The following is a 16331-nucleotide window of genomic DNA, read 5'->3' as shown; positions in this document are numbered from 1 at the left end:
TTTTCCTTTAAGCCTAGTTGAGGACAAAAGTAAGAAATCCTTTTGCCTTCCTGTTAGCCACAGCTACAGAGAACCTGTCTGTTTTAAGCTCTTTTCCATATCTCAAGTACTACTGTCTTCCTGAGGGTGATTGCCTTATTTGCAGTCAGAAGCAGCCAGGAAAAGATCCTCAGGTCCAAGCTTGGTAGGCAACTATATAAACACCATGGATATATTTTAAGTTATAATAGTAACAGTATCTTCAAGAAGTCTTCATTATGATCCTTTGAAGGAATATCCTTTATCTGGTTATGTTTCTCACATCTTACATTTTATCATACTTGCTAAAAATTAAAGGAAACTACTCTTAGATTTAAAGGATGAAAGAAACTCCTTGAACACATGGCTGGAAAATGGAAAGCTTCTCTAAATAGTATTAAGGTATTTTGAGATACTGCATAGTATGAATTATTAAGTGCTATTAAGGCTATTCAAGAAGCATAAAGAATATAATTACTATAAAAGCAGTATGTTTACTTTTGTATTGTGTAAAGAAGGTGCAAATTGGGGCGGTAATGTCTGCATCATTTAATACTTGATGTTTTCTCTCAACAAATGGCAAAAAAGGCATATAAACACAGCCTCACCATGTAAACACATCCCTTTTGTGTATTACTTTTAGCCTGAAAGGTAAGTGCTGTTTTAATGGAATGCTTCCAGTCAAAACACTAATAACTGGAACATGTCTGATGTACCATATTTCATTTATTCCTTTTGCTGAAATGACCAAATAGCCCAATGAGAACAGTGTTGCTAATTTCAGATATATCTGTGTTCACTATAGCTGTTGGAAGAAAATTGATTTTATGATAACGTTATCTTGTTTCAAAAGCAGTCATTTCTACTGTGCTATCTTCTTAGTTCCATCCTCATTTTCAGAAAAAGGTTATTATTTATATTGTGGATGTCTGCCCCAAACTTGAATCTACAGGGCTCTGAGACAAGAATGGAAAGAAGGAAATGAGGGAAAGAATGAAGGATGCTAGAGAGGACACAGTGCAGAATGGGAAGGGTGGTTCTGAGACCACTTCAGTGCTTCTCATCATTCTTACCAAAATATAATTAGAAAAGGAAGAGGAAATACAATATAGAGATAGTCAGTAATTTTGGAGTGGTTGAATGGCCAGAACGAGGCTGTTATCCATGGGCCTGCTCTGCCTTCATTTTCAAACTCAAAGGGAGTGGGCCAGGCCGACTGCTGAGGAGGACAGAAAATGCTGTAAACATTGTCTCTGCGAAAGAAATGGAGAATATCTTTTCAAGGATTAAAAGTGGAAACTATGCAAACCAGCTTGTTCAAGGTTGTGCAACAGAATATGAGTAGGAATTGGGGCATTTTATTTGTCTCTGACGTCTCTGCTTGTCTTTGCAATAAAGTGAAGACGTATTTGTTTCAGGTAAACTAATAAATGGTGAGAATGTGTTTTTATTCTAAGAATAAGATCGCTGCGGTATTATGGCAGTTCTTAAAGATTTTTAAGAGTCTCTCAAAATTCAGGATACGGTTTATGTTCACTATCCTCTGTATTGTGAGAGGTATGGAGCAAAAAGGAAACATTTTGAAGGAAGATTTTAATTCTGCCCCAAATCTTGGTGACTGTTTTAGATTTTGTGTCTGTGTGTGACTTTTCTTGAAGTATAAATATTATTATTTGCAGAGGTATGTTCTATGAAATCACGGTTGGACCCTTATCCTCCTGAGTAGACACTCTCCTGAGTTATATATGTCGGTAATACATTTCCTGAAAGACGTATTTTTGCTTTTTTAGATGCTGATAGACAAGATTCCATTAACCTCTTCCTGGGAGTTTTCCACCCCACTGAAGGGAAACCTCATCTCTGGGAACTCCCGACAGATTTTTATTTGCACCATAAAAATACCATGAGACTTTTACCAACGAGAAGAAGGTATTTTTCTTTCTAGTCTACTATGTAAACTCAGATTTGATGTTACTTTGAATATGAGATACTTTTCTTTTTGAGAAATAATCCCATAGGCTAAAGTTGTCCATCTTACTGCTTGTTTGTCGTGAGGAATTTATGATTGTTGATGTCCTGAGGGTGGGTTTGGAAAATTGTCGTTAACAATTGATGTTTTGCATTTTCCGTAAGATATAAAGTTTCAGAACTTCATTATTGAATATAAATTGTAACTCCACTACAGCAAGCCATCAACATCATTTCTGAGTGCTTCCTCAAATGTGGAACTCAAAAAAACTCTAATCTTTAAGGGGTCAATCTGAATTTTCAAGTGTGGCACCTAAGCAGCATCACTTTGGAATCCCAAAGTTCTTTCTTCCAGGAAGCACAACTGACTCTTGGTGACTCTAATGTCAGATACCGCTCCTGTCACCCCTATCACTCGTTTTGGACTTTCTAGAGCTATTTGCCAGTACAGGTTATTTTGATGACGGTACATTGGTCTTAATATTTCCAAAAGTAATGAACTGTTGACCTGAGGCATTTTAACAGGATGCCCTGTAGCGTGGGCCTCAGGGTCAGGTAGACTTGAAGTGAAATCTCTGGAGTTGTGTGACCTTGGACTAGTTATTTAACTTCTCTAAGCCTCGTTTTCTTCATTTGCAAAATGTAAACGATGGGACACACCTTACAGTCATAGTGAGGATTTCGTGAGAAGACTCTTCTGTATTTTTAATTGAGGAGTCATATACTAATCTAATCAATTTTCCACCTGAGCAAACGTTTTCGCATATATGAGGTTGGATCCTGGTCCATCCTGTTCTAGCGCCCATAAGGTCAAGGTCTTTCCTAATGCTCTTGTCTCGCAGCATCAGTTTGACAGAGCCCTTATGTTATGTAACATTGCCTCCCAAACACTACAGGGGTCATTGTCAGTCTGTGCTGATTGTGTAGACAGACCACAAACAACTGGTGAATTAGCAAGTGCTGATGTTACGGCTGTTACCAAGTTCTGTGTCACTTCAGCAGTATTTAAAATATTAGGGAAGTATCAGAGTTTATATGTTGCTCAAATTTGTTCTTAAAAGTGCTTATTATTGGAATAACTAATTTAATACTTAGCTTACTTTCCCTATAAATGAAGTACTGCTTGTTTTTATGTTAAATTTAATATTAATAAATGATCGCTAGGGGCTGGCCCCACGCCGAGTGGTTAAGTTCGTGTGCTCTGCTTCCACGGCCCAGGGTTTCATGGTTTGGATCCTGGGCTCGGACCTAGCACTGCTCATCAAGCCATGCTGAGGTGGCGTCCCACATAGCAGAGCCAGAAGACCTACACCTAGAATATACAGCTATGTACTGGGGGGCTTTGGGGAGAAGAGGAAGAAAAAGAAAAGATTGGCAAGAGATGTTAGCTCAGGGCCAATCTTAAAAATAAAAAATAATAATAATAATAAAATGATTGCCTATGTGAATTTTTGCTGACAAAATATTTGGAATTAATTATGTTTATTTGGTGGGAGATAAATGTAAACACCTGTATTTAGCTTTGGCAATGCAACTGACTATGGGTAAATGCGGTTGATTTTTCTTAAATTTTATATTACCTTAAGGGATTGAAACTATTAAGACATAGCTTGGGAACAACCAAAACTTGATTTTGTACTGCAGAAATTAGCTAGAATATTACAGGCATAAATTAGACCACTTGCTCACCCTGAGTTACATAACTGAGGCAGGCTGTGTTGGAGCTTATTTATGGGAATAAAAGAAGATGGTGTTACATGCCCATTTTCTGTAAAAAAAAAAAAAAAAAAAAAGGAAACTGAGATACAGAGAGAATGTGTCTTGACTGAGATTATTCAGCTAGTTAGATGATTCAACAAAAATCATCTACAAACCTGCCACTAAAAATAAAGTTTTATCAAAGTAGGTAATATGGTTCTCTCAGTTGATTTGGTCTCCTGTTTTTGTTTTTTTCTCCAGAATGTCAGAATTCCAAAAATTGGTTTATGGTATCAACAATTGATACTGCTCATAACAGTACTCATAAATACTGTAAGAAAAATTTCAGCATTTTATTTAAGGCTTTCTACTGTCACCCACCTATGCAGGTTATTTTGATGACGGTTAAATCAGTATTATAATTCTCAGAAGAAATGAGCAAGTTAGCCAGAGACAGTAGTAGGACGAGAGCCTGGACTTCAGGGTCGAGTAGAGCTGAGTTAGAATTTCTGCAAGTGTATGTATAACCTTAGACTTCTTACTTGACCTCTGGAAATCTCATTTTCTCGTCTGTAAAATAGAGATGACTATGCATGCCTCACAGGGTCATTTTGTGGATTAAATGGGAAAATGTGTGGAAAGTGCTTAGTACTGGGTGTGACACAGACAGAACACAGTCCTGAAGCAGCCAGGCTCTGGAGAGACTGCCTCTGGTTAACACCTGTGTGATCGTGGGCAAGTCATGTAACTGGTCTCACCCTCGGTTCCCACATGAGTCAAATAGAGATAAGAAGAGTATCTAACCTGTAGGTTTTTCTGAGAATCAGGTGAGATAATATAAAGGCTTAGCACATAGTAAGTCCAATAGATGTTAGTATTGTTATTATTCTTGAAGGAGATAATCTTCTCTAGTTGTAACAGTTATTAAAAATCATACAGGATGGCCATAAAATCTGGAAACTTAGGTAATATTATTTTATCACTTATTGTAATGTAATATCAATAAACTCTTTATTATGTATTTGCTTGTGTTTCCAGACTTGGTGACCATCCTGTATTTTATACTGTGTTTACCAATGATTTATTGTGAAATAATATTTTATTGAATGTTAAGGGAAGGGGGGAATAAGCCTAGCTCTGCCTAGAATTCATCCAAACCAGGTCCTCTTGAGGTAACTGCTTCCGTTCCTCAAAATCCCACAATTATTGATCTGCTCAGAACCACTAATTGAAGCTTTGTTCTGAATTAGGTTAATATGTCGTACATCATCTAAGATACCATTTATTGAATCAGTGTTTATAATGTTACCAAGGTGTTTTTAGATGTTAAGGATTAATTATTTCATTGACTCAGAGTTGGGAGGTTTCCTGGCTCCACTCACCGTCTGATACGTGAGTTTCCTCGCTATCTCCCCAGGGAGAGGTCATCTGGCCTGTGCTCGACGTGTCTGGTTGAGAAGGCATTTATTTTCAGACAGTTCACTTACACAGTTCGTCCTCGTGTCGTGCTGAGATCTGCTTCTCTTTCCCTACTTCTTAGTTCAACCCACTGAGACCTTGAGAACACAATTTCCTCTTCCACTTGATAGTCTTTTAAATATTTGAAGACAAGTTCACACATTCTCAAAATCTTTTCTCAAGGTTAAATAGTCACACATTTTTTTTCTTTAAGATTGGCACCTGAGCTAACATCTGTTGCCAATCTTCTTTTTTGTTTCTTCTTCTTCTCCCCAAAGCCCCCCAGTACATAGTTGTATATTCTAGTTGTAGGTCCTTCTGGTTGTGCTGTGTGGGACGCTGCCTCAGCATGACCTGATGAGCGGTGCCATGTCCTCACGCAGGATCCGATCCGGTGAAACCCTGGGCCATTGAAGCGGAGTGTGTGGACTTCGCTTGGCCACGGGGCCAGCCCCTAGTCACACATTCTTTAGCTGTTCCTCATATACTGTGGTTTCAGGTCTCTTTAGCATTCAGAATGCTCTCCTTTGAATGTATTCCAGTCGATGTCAATATTCTTTGTAAACTGTGGTGCCCAGACCTGAGTGCAGTACCAGTCAGAGTTTTGTCTAATTTGTGCCAACTATTGCAGGACTGTTGAGACCATTACTCTCCTTGTCCTGGATGCTCTGTTTTAGTCATTAAATAGTGTAAGATTGCTTAGCTGTTTCAGCAATGCCATCATAATGTTAACTCTCTGAGCTTTCTGTCCATCAGAATTTCCAAGTCTTTTCAACATGTCCTGCTGCCCTGCCTTATCTATACCATTCTTGTCATGCTCATTTAAGCATTCTTGTCATGCTCATATGTGTTTTGCCTGCTTCTGTAAAAAGCATTTAAATGCGTGTCTTTTTTATTAACTGTCACCTTAGCTTTGTAGCTTCTTCAGATTTAATCAGCTGGCCATCTTGATCCTGATGCAAGTCCTTGATGAAAAATGTGTAGATGGCAGAGCCCTGTGGGATACCACCAGACAACTCCTTCCACCTGACGTTGTCTCGTGGTTTTGGTTGGAATCATTTAAACAGCTGTAACTTGCTATACTGTCATCCCTTGACTATACTGTCATTCTGCCCACATTTTCTATCTTGTTCACAAATATCGATTGCTTTGCTAAAGTGCATGTATGTTATTTCAGAGGGCGCCCACGTTAGCTAGGAGAATTAGAGTCTTTAAATTTCCCTAACCTTCCTGTGTGAGCCAGTGGAATTGAGCACTCTTAGTACTAGGGACTGAAAAAGAGAAAAGAAGCTGATTTATTAGGTATTGTGTACAAAGGAAGAACTGGCACCAATTTACAATCTCCCATCCTCTGATTCCTGGTCCCAAAGCAGGTTTCTGTCCTGGTGCAGATGCTCTTCCTCTAAATAAATGTACCTAGTGGTGGAGGTGATGAAGATGCCCCCTGTCCTGGGCTTAGTCCTCTCAGATGCTCTTATCTTCCGTCTCAGCTCATCTTCTCCAAGGCAGGTATTTCTTATGGGTTTCTTTGCTTTTGAGACCCACTCAGAGGAGTTAGACTTTTAAAAAAGTGTTGTTAAATTGCTTTATCTTGCTTATGGAAATATAGTTTAGTAGTATTCAAAAAAATTTGTGACCTGGTCTCAAATCACTAATATAAGTTTATCTCTTAAATCTTTTTCTCCACATGGTACATTCTGAGTTAAAACATTCTTTACAATGTTTACTTCTTTTTCCTAAGAAAGCTAATTGTGAGCAACATTCTTTAGGAAATTCCTCATATAATAGCTGATTCTTTCTCTACTTTCCTCCTCTGCCAAGGTTAGGTCATCACAAAATAGAACTCACACCCATTGTCGTGCACATGCACACAAACACACATACAGACACACCCCTACCCCTCTTAAACAATTAGCCCATGTCTTTGTCATTCCCCCGATCTGACAGTCTGATTCTCCTATAAGAAAAGAAAATGAGATCAGCCTGGCATGGCTTGTTTTTGTGAATATCTGTGGATTCGTAGAAGTCACCAATCATCTTTTCAGGTTACTCACAACACATCTCTAGCTAATACTTGATTCTGTTATCTTGCTGAGATTGACATCACACTCATCAATTTATAGGTTTCGGAATCTGTCACTTTCTCACTTTTGAGCATCAAGACTGTATTTGCCTGTTTCCAGTGTAAGTTCCATTCTTCACATTCCTTAAGGTTATTAATCTCAACTATCCCAGGACCCTTGAATGCTTTCCTGGATGCTCTGCTGCTTGCTTGCATCTCTTGGGCTGTGTACAGTTCCCTCTTATCTTGTGTTTTTCTCCTTCCAGCATGAAGCTTGTCATGGCTGGTGAAGATAGAAGCAATACTGGAATTAAGTAGCTCTACATTCGGTGTCATTATTTTTGACATGGCATTTCCAACACAGAGCAGTGTCTGGTACACAGTAGGTGCTTAATACATGTTGAAAGACCAAATGAATTCTCCACAAGCAGCAGACTTCTTCCATCTCTGTTCTTTTCATGCCTTAAAGCCTTGCTATTCAATAAGCTGTCTGAGGACCAGCCCCTTTGGCATCACCAGGGAACTAGTCATAAACGCAGAGTCTCAGACCCCACCTATTGAATCAGAATCTGCCTTTTAACAAGATCCCCAAGTGATTCATGTGTGTGTATTGAATTTTGAGAAGCACTGATCTAAAGCCTAACTTTAGTCTCAAGCAGAACTTTAGAACCCCTCCTGTTATCATAGCCCCCCCCCCCCCCCATTCATTAGGCTTCATCTTCCTTTTTTTCATAATCCTTGGTTATGTATTCTGCTTGCTATCTCTAGGAGAGTTCTCTTTGTTGCCAATTTCATTTAGATACTATCCCATTCTTCATAATTGGGATTATTCAAGACTGTAATGTCAGCATTTTATTTTTAGAAAGTCTCTCATTTATTTAAAATTCTGTTTTTAGCATTTTTGGCCATAGGCTCTTTTCTGAACTTGTTGAAAATCCGCGTTTTAAAAACAATTTGGTATCCCCTTTCTCATCATTCCCCTTCCTAGCCCACATGAACTTTGATATAGCATTTTCCCCTATATATCTATTTCATCAGAGTTTGCTTTAAAATTAAATTCACTGTTCAAAGAGAAGGCAGTTTAGGATTCTTTGAGATTCTCTGCTCATGGTAGATGAGTTTTCTAGTAAGAATCCAGATGATTGAAATTCCTTACTGTACTCTGACTGGCCTCTATAATCATGCAGTGAATATTTAAAGATTAATAGAGCCTATACTGTTTTCTAAGGGAACTTGTTCTTTAGGACTATCCATTCACTTAATGATTTTTCTTGACTGTTTTAATTAACTATACACACAGACCCATACACATAGAGCAGAGAAGAAAAAATAACATAACTCTCAGATAACTGTGTGCAAGAGAATCTTGGTTGATAGGACTTGGGTCAAGGTCCCACTGCTCACTGGGTGGCAGAGTAATGCAGACAGGGTTCCTAGGGAGAAGTAAACAGCAGCTCATAGAGTCTGGCTTAGCATACCCAAATCTTTTTTAGCTGAAAGGAAGTAACATTAGAGCATCTTGACTCTCAGATGTGTTCAAGGCTCTTTTGTAGATCTGTGACATAGTCGAAACAAGAAAGGGTTTGGGGAAGAAATTAACATGTTGAAGACCTGCTATGCCAAAAGCCTCCCAAACGTGTTTTCAAAAGAAAGAAAAATTAACTTCGAAATACGAGGCAGCATCTTTATATAGACCATGCAACCCTTTTTATCCAATGAATTGTAGGAAACCAATGTTTACATTTGGTCCATCTTACCCTTTTTTTTTTTAACTTTATAGTTACACTTACTGGTGGACACCAGAGGTAATAAAACATTTGCCACTGCCTTATGATGAAGGTAGGTACACCGTTTCTCTTTTAGTTTTTATACTAACATATTTTGGAGTTATTCCTAAATGAGCTTCAAGCGTTCAATTCTTTGCATATAATATTTTATTAGAAAGAAATGAATGGCTACTCAGTGTTATATTGCTGTTGTAATAGCTGGGGGATTGTAACAACTCAGACAGCTTTTCAAAGGGCAGGGATTATGTTATACTTCTCTCATTGAAGTAGACCAATACTTTGTATTGTGTCTTACTGTTATTAGGTATGTCCCTCAAGTGTTTAGTGGATATAATATATTAGTTCATCATTTTAAATTAGTACTGATTGTGTTTCTAGATATTTGGGGGGAATGAGGAGGAAGAGAAGACCCATTCACAAGGAGAAATAAAAACTTTTCCTATATCTAAGCAGTGAAAAAAGGTACAGATGTCTATGTAAAAGTACATTTTAGTCACTAAATTGTAAATGAAATTTTATTAATTTGTCAGAAAGGCAGGAAAATTTTTGTATTAAAAGAATACCCTCAAATGTATAATACATTACAATGGTGTTTCCAAATTTGAATAATTGCCCAGTTATAAATAGAGTTTAGTCCTCGTTCTGTCACTGATTCCCCTGACCTGGAACAAGCCAATTTTCCCATTTGTGAGAGGGTACTAAGTTAGATCTCCTGCCAATCTGGAACACTCCAGTTGGGGACTCCATCCAGTCATGGTTAACCATCCCCGCTTTGGGGGTTGAAGACCATGAAGTAAGAAGATTGTGCGTGATTTTTAGTTCCTAATAAATTATCAATTAGTTTTAAAGAAGTGTTTGTGAGCTTAAAATTCTGAGCAAAATCATAATTTATACTGTTAAGAAAGTTTGGTTGTTCTGGGAGAAAGGAAAGGACTTTAACAGTCTAACATTGGCTGTCAACAGGATTTGAAGTATAAAGGAAAATTTAGTGAAATAGCTGCACAGTTTTTATCTAGAAGACAAAAGATATTTATTTAAGAGTAAAAAGGAATTTAAAGAGCTGAGTAATTTGATTTATAAATAACTCCCTGACCCTCTCCTCTCCCCGCCCCCGACTTCCAGAGGCCCTCGTGCCTCCTTAGAGATTGTCACACTCAGCTTTGCATTGTATATTCTGTGCACGTATCCGGCTCTTTTTCAAGTGTGTCAGTGGAACCTTGTTCAGTGCGTTCTCTGGGAACGCAGTTGCTCGTACAGAAGTGTTTGCTGGATGTAATCTAAAGACTTTAAGAGTAACAGGCAGTCTCTCTCTTAGTTATCTGTGCTGCGAACTTAAAGAAGTTGATAGTGAAGAAGTTTCACAAATATGAAGAAGAGATTGACATCCACAACGAGTTCTTTCGACCATACGAACTGAGTAGTTTTGATGACACCTTTTGCTTGGCCATGACAAGTTCAGCACGGTACGTTGTGAGTACTCTGATGCTGTAAGGATTTGGGAACCGTGGTCTCCCTGGTTTATGTGGATAGCTTTTCCTTTACTAGGAGTCTGGTCTGCAAGCCTGCAGGCAGGTGGTTGCTCAGCCTCTGAACACCTCCTGTGCGTGAGGCCTGCTGCTTCAGGAGGCAGTCCCTTCTGCTGTCAGACAACTGGAGGTAATTTCCTCCCCTTGGTAACTTGAAATCTGCCTCCCACTGGTCCTAGTTTGTCCTGTGGAATAAACTCAATTTTTTAAGTTGAACATAGAAATTGAGAGCTAATATAAAGTAGTGGAAAAATGCATAGTCTTTGGTTCTAGAAAAGCCAGGATGTGAATCTTAGACGAACCACTGCCTACCTGTGTGACCTTGAGAAAATTACCCAACTTATCTAAGTCACAGTGTCTTCATTTCATATAGATAGAGATGTGTGTGACACACACATGCGCACGCACACACACACACACACACAAACACATATATACACACATGTCGGGTGCCTAATGTAGTGCCTGGCCCAGGTGGGTGACTAATAAATGATGGCTTCATTATGTTACTATTTTTATTAGGCACAGGACAAGCTAGTTCCTCTTCTATATGACAGCACTCCAGATATTTGAGGAAGCAATATTAATTTTTTTCAGAGTAAATATTCTTCATTCTTTCTTTCATAACTCAAGTGATGTTGTTTCCAGAGTCTTTCCATCCTGGTCTGTCACCTTTGAACATACAGTCATGCATTGCTTAATGATGAGGACACATTCTGAGAAATGCATCGTTAGGTGATTTTGCTATTGTGCAACGTGGTAAAGTGCACTTACACAAACCTAGATGGTGTAGCCTACTACACACGTAGGCTGTATGGTACTAATCTTATGGGACCACTGTTGTATATGAGGTCTGTCATTGACCGAAAAATCGTTATGTGGTACATGACTGTACTTAATTTTTCTGTGTCTCTTTTAGAGTTTGGTGGGGCCTTTTAGAGAAATTATAGGAAAAGAATAAGAAAATTAGGCAAAGCAAATCACTTCTTGATTATTATGTTTTATACTAAAGTTTACATTTTTGTCTTTTACATTTCCTTCAAATGTGATATATGTATGCCTAAGCTCAACGTGGTACGTGTGGAAACATATTCTGTGGTTTTGTTTCCTAAAAATCACTCTACATTTTACTTCAGTTTCAGATATAAAGTTTGGAATTTTTACTTGTCTGATGTCCAATTGAACTTGTTAAAGTTTAGCAGTTTTAACTGTAAGGTCATTGTCATTTCCAGAATTTTTCAATTCAGTGAAGAATGAATGATGTTACGTATATGTGTATGTACGATAAACAGTTGATTTTCTTTATTTGCAGAGTTTTGTTCTATAAAGTTTGTGCAAACACTGAATTAGAGAACTCTGAACCGTTGCTCTAGGAGAAATACAGGGTGAGGTTCCTGTGAGCCTCTGGTCGCAGCATTTTTGTCAGCCAGTCAATACGTAATCTTGTTTTGTGCATTTGTGTTAAGATACCTTATTTAATATATATTGTGAATTCATTAACATTGAACTCACAGCCAGAGGCGCTGTAACTCATGCCTGAGTGAAGCTTCTCTGGCACACGTATTTTCTCTATAACATAGAACTTTCTTGTGCTTAGAAACACTAGACAGCCTCAGCACTATGCTTGGGGGCCATTTTAGACAGTGAGATCACCAGCAAAAAACACCAAAATGTGAAAAATGTGGCACTAAATAGACTGTGAAAAGGACAGTTGCTTACAGTATGGGAGTTAAAACAAGAATGCAGAGTGTCACCTTGTTCTGCTTCCGCTGGGAACACGGAACATTGGGTTGCTCTAATTTTTCGCTGTTTTGCACATGCTTGTGTCTGCAAGTCTTCTTGAAACCTCTGAGTGTTGGTTTTGGGCTTACAAATAAATTTTAGTGAGTAAGCAAATTCTCAAATATGGAGTCTACAAACAATGAGGATTGACTGTGAATGTTCAAAAAGAAAGAAAGAAAAATTAAACTAATTAAACTACTTACATTTTTTTTTTTTTTGAGGAAGATTAGCCCTGAGCTAAAATCTGCCACCAATCCTCCTCTTTTTGCTAAGGAAGACTGGCCCTGAGCTAACATCCGTGCCCATCTTCCTCTACTTTATATGTGGGATGCCTACCACACCATGGCTTGCCAAGCCATGCCATGTCCACACCCGGGATCCGAACTGGTGAACCCAAGGCCATCAAAGGAGAACCTGCGCAGTTAACTGCTGCGCCACTGGGTTGGCCCCTACTTACATTTTAAAAACAACATTTTCCAACTGTTAAATAGGCATTTTGAGTCAGATTCAACGTTACTTTCTTTTCCTTCAAAAAAATGTAATATTGAGTCATGCTTGGAACAGTATCCTTGCCAGAGCCATAAGTCTGATCGGCATAAATCGTGCAACTGTGACACTTTAGGCATCTATTAAGGAGTTTGGTCTGGCTTCAGCAGCAGTAGTAAGGGAGGCCTTGCATAGTGGGGAAGCAGCTTCACTTATCTTAGGAAGTGGGAAATTAAAAGTTTCTATTTCAGGTGTTCCAACAGTGCTTTAATGAATTAACCCCAGCCTAATGAAGTAGACATTGATATTTCAGTTCGTACTGCTGTGTTTTTGATCATTATGTCAGCCTCCTTAGGTGGTATATTGTAATAAAAACATTGTCCGTAAAACTGAATGGCTTAGTGTTTTACCATTGGTTTTTATGAGTTTAATTTTACCTGAAAACTAATTGTGATATATAACCAGGGGGTATACATCCTAGCAGGAATTCAAATATCAGCTCTGTTCCAGTAAACAAAATCTTGAGTTCAAAACTGTTGGGCCTCATAACCAAAAAGAAAACTCACAGTGAAGACTGATAACATTGAAGTTACCTAGTGCCATTGGTTCATGGAGTTTTATGGCCCAGATCACCTAAGGTCCCCTGAACATTTGGCTCATTTTGTGTAGCTCTGAGGGCTGAGAAGAAATAGTGTAAGAATGTGACTTGAGTGGAAGCCAGTATCATCTTGATGGACAGTGATTCATAGAGAATTTTTTTTCCCCTTTCTTCAGCGACTTTATGCCTAAGACCGTTGGCATTGATCCAAGTCCATTTACTGTGCGTAAACCAGATGAAACCGGAAAATCAGTATTGGGGTAAGGATTTGCATATAGAATGAAATTTTAAAGATTCATGTAAAATAATATAGCACTTGCAATATAATTTCTCCCCCAAAACTAATAACTTCAAGTCACATAGTTTGGAGCACAGTCCATTTGTTGCATATACAGGTAATTTGTTTATAGCACTGGGGTCACTAAAGTGTTCAACACTGAAGGTAGAATTTATGGGAATTTCAGCAGCACAGTGCATTTTATTATTTTAAATTAGGACTATCACAGCTGGCATAAAGACAGGTAGCAGATATTACGTGTTATGTCCGAGAAATAGCTCAGCATCCTCTGTCTCCCGCAATATAGAATACTTAGGTAAGAATTTATGTTCATTATATTTATTTTATATCAGCATCCTGAGAAAACATTAAAGCAAATATGTTCAGATAGAGAAATTAATGTATTTTCTGTGTATTACTGTAACATTGCTTTGGGGAAGACTATTTTGTTATATCCAATGATATGAAGAAGATAGACCATGTTCATGTCTTCATGCTTAGAGACTGTAGTGAAATGTGTTGTGTTCCAGCATAACCATCTCTGATACTGCCACTGGCCTGAATAGTCCTGGTGATGGTTTCTTCTAGACCTTGGCCAGACTGTAGATACTAAGTCCTAATTGTATTTGGGAGTGTGTATGGGGTCCTAATTAGATTCCAGCTACATGTGGTTTATAGAGTGGGATATATATTACTATTTTCCAGATACACCATTTCTGTGGCTTAAATATGTGGCCTTAAATAGCTGCATGTTAAGCCCTGGACCAGATACAAGGAATTTAAAAGAAAGGATGTCCTCAGGAGTTTAGAACTCAAGGCGTTCTTGGGACGAATATGAAAATGACCAGCTACACTATTGTACAGCACAGAAATGCTATTGACTTTAATTTTTAGTTGCAGAAAGCCAGAAACTAATTTATTTTCTATAATATCTAACCCATGGCCAGATAGTGTATTGCATTTTCCTTTCCTAGAACATTTCAGAATATTTCGGTATTTTAAGTCCCATGTACAGAATTTTTTTTAAAGAGTGAAATATTAAATATTTTTCCTAGAAGCCAAAAGTGTTACCATAAAATATTTTCTAAATTAAAAATAGCATTTATACTACTCTCAAATTTGGAACTAAAAGTAAATGCTTTTATAAGTGTGAGTTTTTTCCTGGGGTTTTTCCCATCTATTCCCTACTATTAGAAGGAATGTCCAGCACATATAATTAATTACTAATAACACAATAAATTTTAAAATTTAGTTTGTGTTCATCAGTTGCTCATAACTTTGGTACAAATAATCAGCTGATACTGTGATTGATAAAAATCACATGAGGAAAGGAAATATATGTGGATTTGGCTATTGACCTTTTCTTGAAGCTTTTACAAGTTATAGGTAATTTTATTAATATCTCAAACATACCGTCTTCCATTATTGTGCCACAAATTTCAAAAATATTGATTTCAGTTACCAAAGGAAGGCACAGGAACCAAATGGTGAGAACACATTTCTGCACTGGTTTACACGCACATACTGGTTTATTTTCTGAATTTATAGCAGGGCTTAAATTCACATAAAGTCAGTGCATGTACATGGTAAAATATTAAGGTTTTCCCTTTCGCACGACTTGAGCCCAGAAACTAGTTTCTCACAATCATTTTCTTACACTTCACTAGGACTAAGGCTTTAGGACCGAGTGGTGCACGGTGAGTGTTCAGAGTTCAGTTTAAAGATGCTTCGCATCCCTATTCATCTTTTTAAAGAAACAAAAGCAATAGAGACGAAGCTGTGCTGCAGCGGAAAACGGCCGCCAGCGCCCCGCCGCCCCCCAGCGAGGAGGCTGCGTCCAGCAGCTCTGAGGATGACTCCGGGACGGACCGGGAAGAGGAGGGCTCCGTGTCCCAGCGCTCCACGCCAGTGAAGATGGCCGACTCGGGCGACAGCGCCAAAGTGACCGAGGTGTGGAGGGGGGGAGCGCGTGTGGTCCAGCATGAGGCTCTGGAGAAGGCTCTCTAAAATTCTACTTTCAGTTAAAAGGCTGAAAGCCAGAAAAGGTCACGTCGTCGTCCTCACATCATTCTCATGCCTGGTGTTTGAGGCATTGCAGAGGTGTATATTAAAATTTAGCGTAGGTGTTATTGAAATGATTTCATTTTGAAATGAAGTTGATATTTTTGGTCCCATATATAATAGTGAATTTCTTACCACTTCAGAATTTTTAGGAGAATTCTGTCCCTCTTCACAGCCCATCCACTTGAGGTCCGTTTATTGCCTTGCTCAGCCCATTGTTGGAAGGCAGGGTTTGACCTGGGCTGCACGATCTTTGCATGGCCCCAGTGAGAAATTCATCTGTTCAATTTGACATTACCAATATATTGGGAAAATAAGAGGGAAAAGAACCAAATCTAGCTTTGGGGAAACTTGATTTTTAGAAATAGCCGAGAATCGTTAGAGGTAGATATGGCAGATAAAATGTGAAAATATAAGAACTGAATCCATTATTCCAGGAGTTGGCAAACTACAACCGATTGGCCAAATTCAGCCCACAGCCTGTGTCTGTAAATAAAGTGTTATTGGAACCCAGCCGTGCCTGTTCGTTTACATAGTGTCTGTGGCTGCTTTTGCACTGTGACAGCAGAGTTGAGGAGTTGCAACAAAGACAGTGTGACCCAAAGAACCT

At 38.5% G+C, this 16331-nt stretch overlaps 1 protein-coding gene across 1 annotated transcript in view; it reads left to right on the top strand.

Annotated features, from left to right (window-relative positions):
- Positions 1 to 16331, top strand: part of FIG4 (FIG4 phosphoinositide 5-phosphatase) — a 117378-nt gene that overhangs the window by 58297 nt on the left and 42750 nt on the right. The window contains exons 16-20 of the mRNA XM_046676412.1: positions 1809 to 1947; positions 8985 to 9043; positions 10307 to 10454; positions 13560 to 13643; positions 15415 to 15610. Coding sequence (XP_046532368.1) covers positions 1809 to 1947; positions 8985 to 9043; positions 10307 to 10454; positions 13560 to 13643; positions 15415 to 15610 — 626 coding nt within the window. The remainder of the gene's footprint in view (positions 1 to 1808; positions 1948 to 8984; positions 9044 to 10306; positions 10455 to 13559; positions 13644 to 15414; positions 15611 to 16331) is intronic.

Source organism: Equus quagga, chromosome 11 (assembly GCF_021613505.1).
Source record: "Equus quagga isolate Etosha38 chromosome 11, UCLA_HA_Equagga_1.0, whole genome shotgun sequence".
Taxonomy (NCBI): Eukaryota; Metazoa; Chordata; class Mammalia; order Perissodactyla; family Equidae; genus Equus; species Equus quagga.
This window is presented reverse-complemented; position numbering and strand designations above follow the sequence as displayed.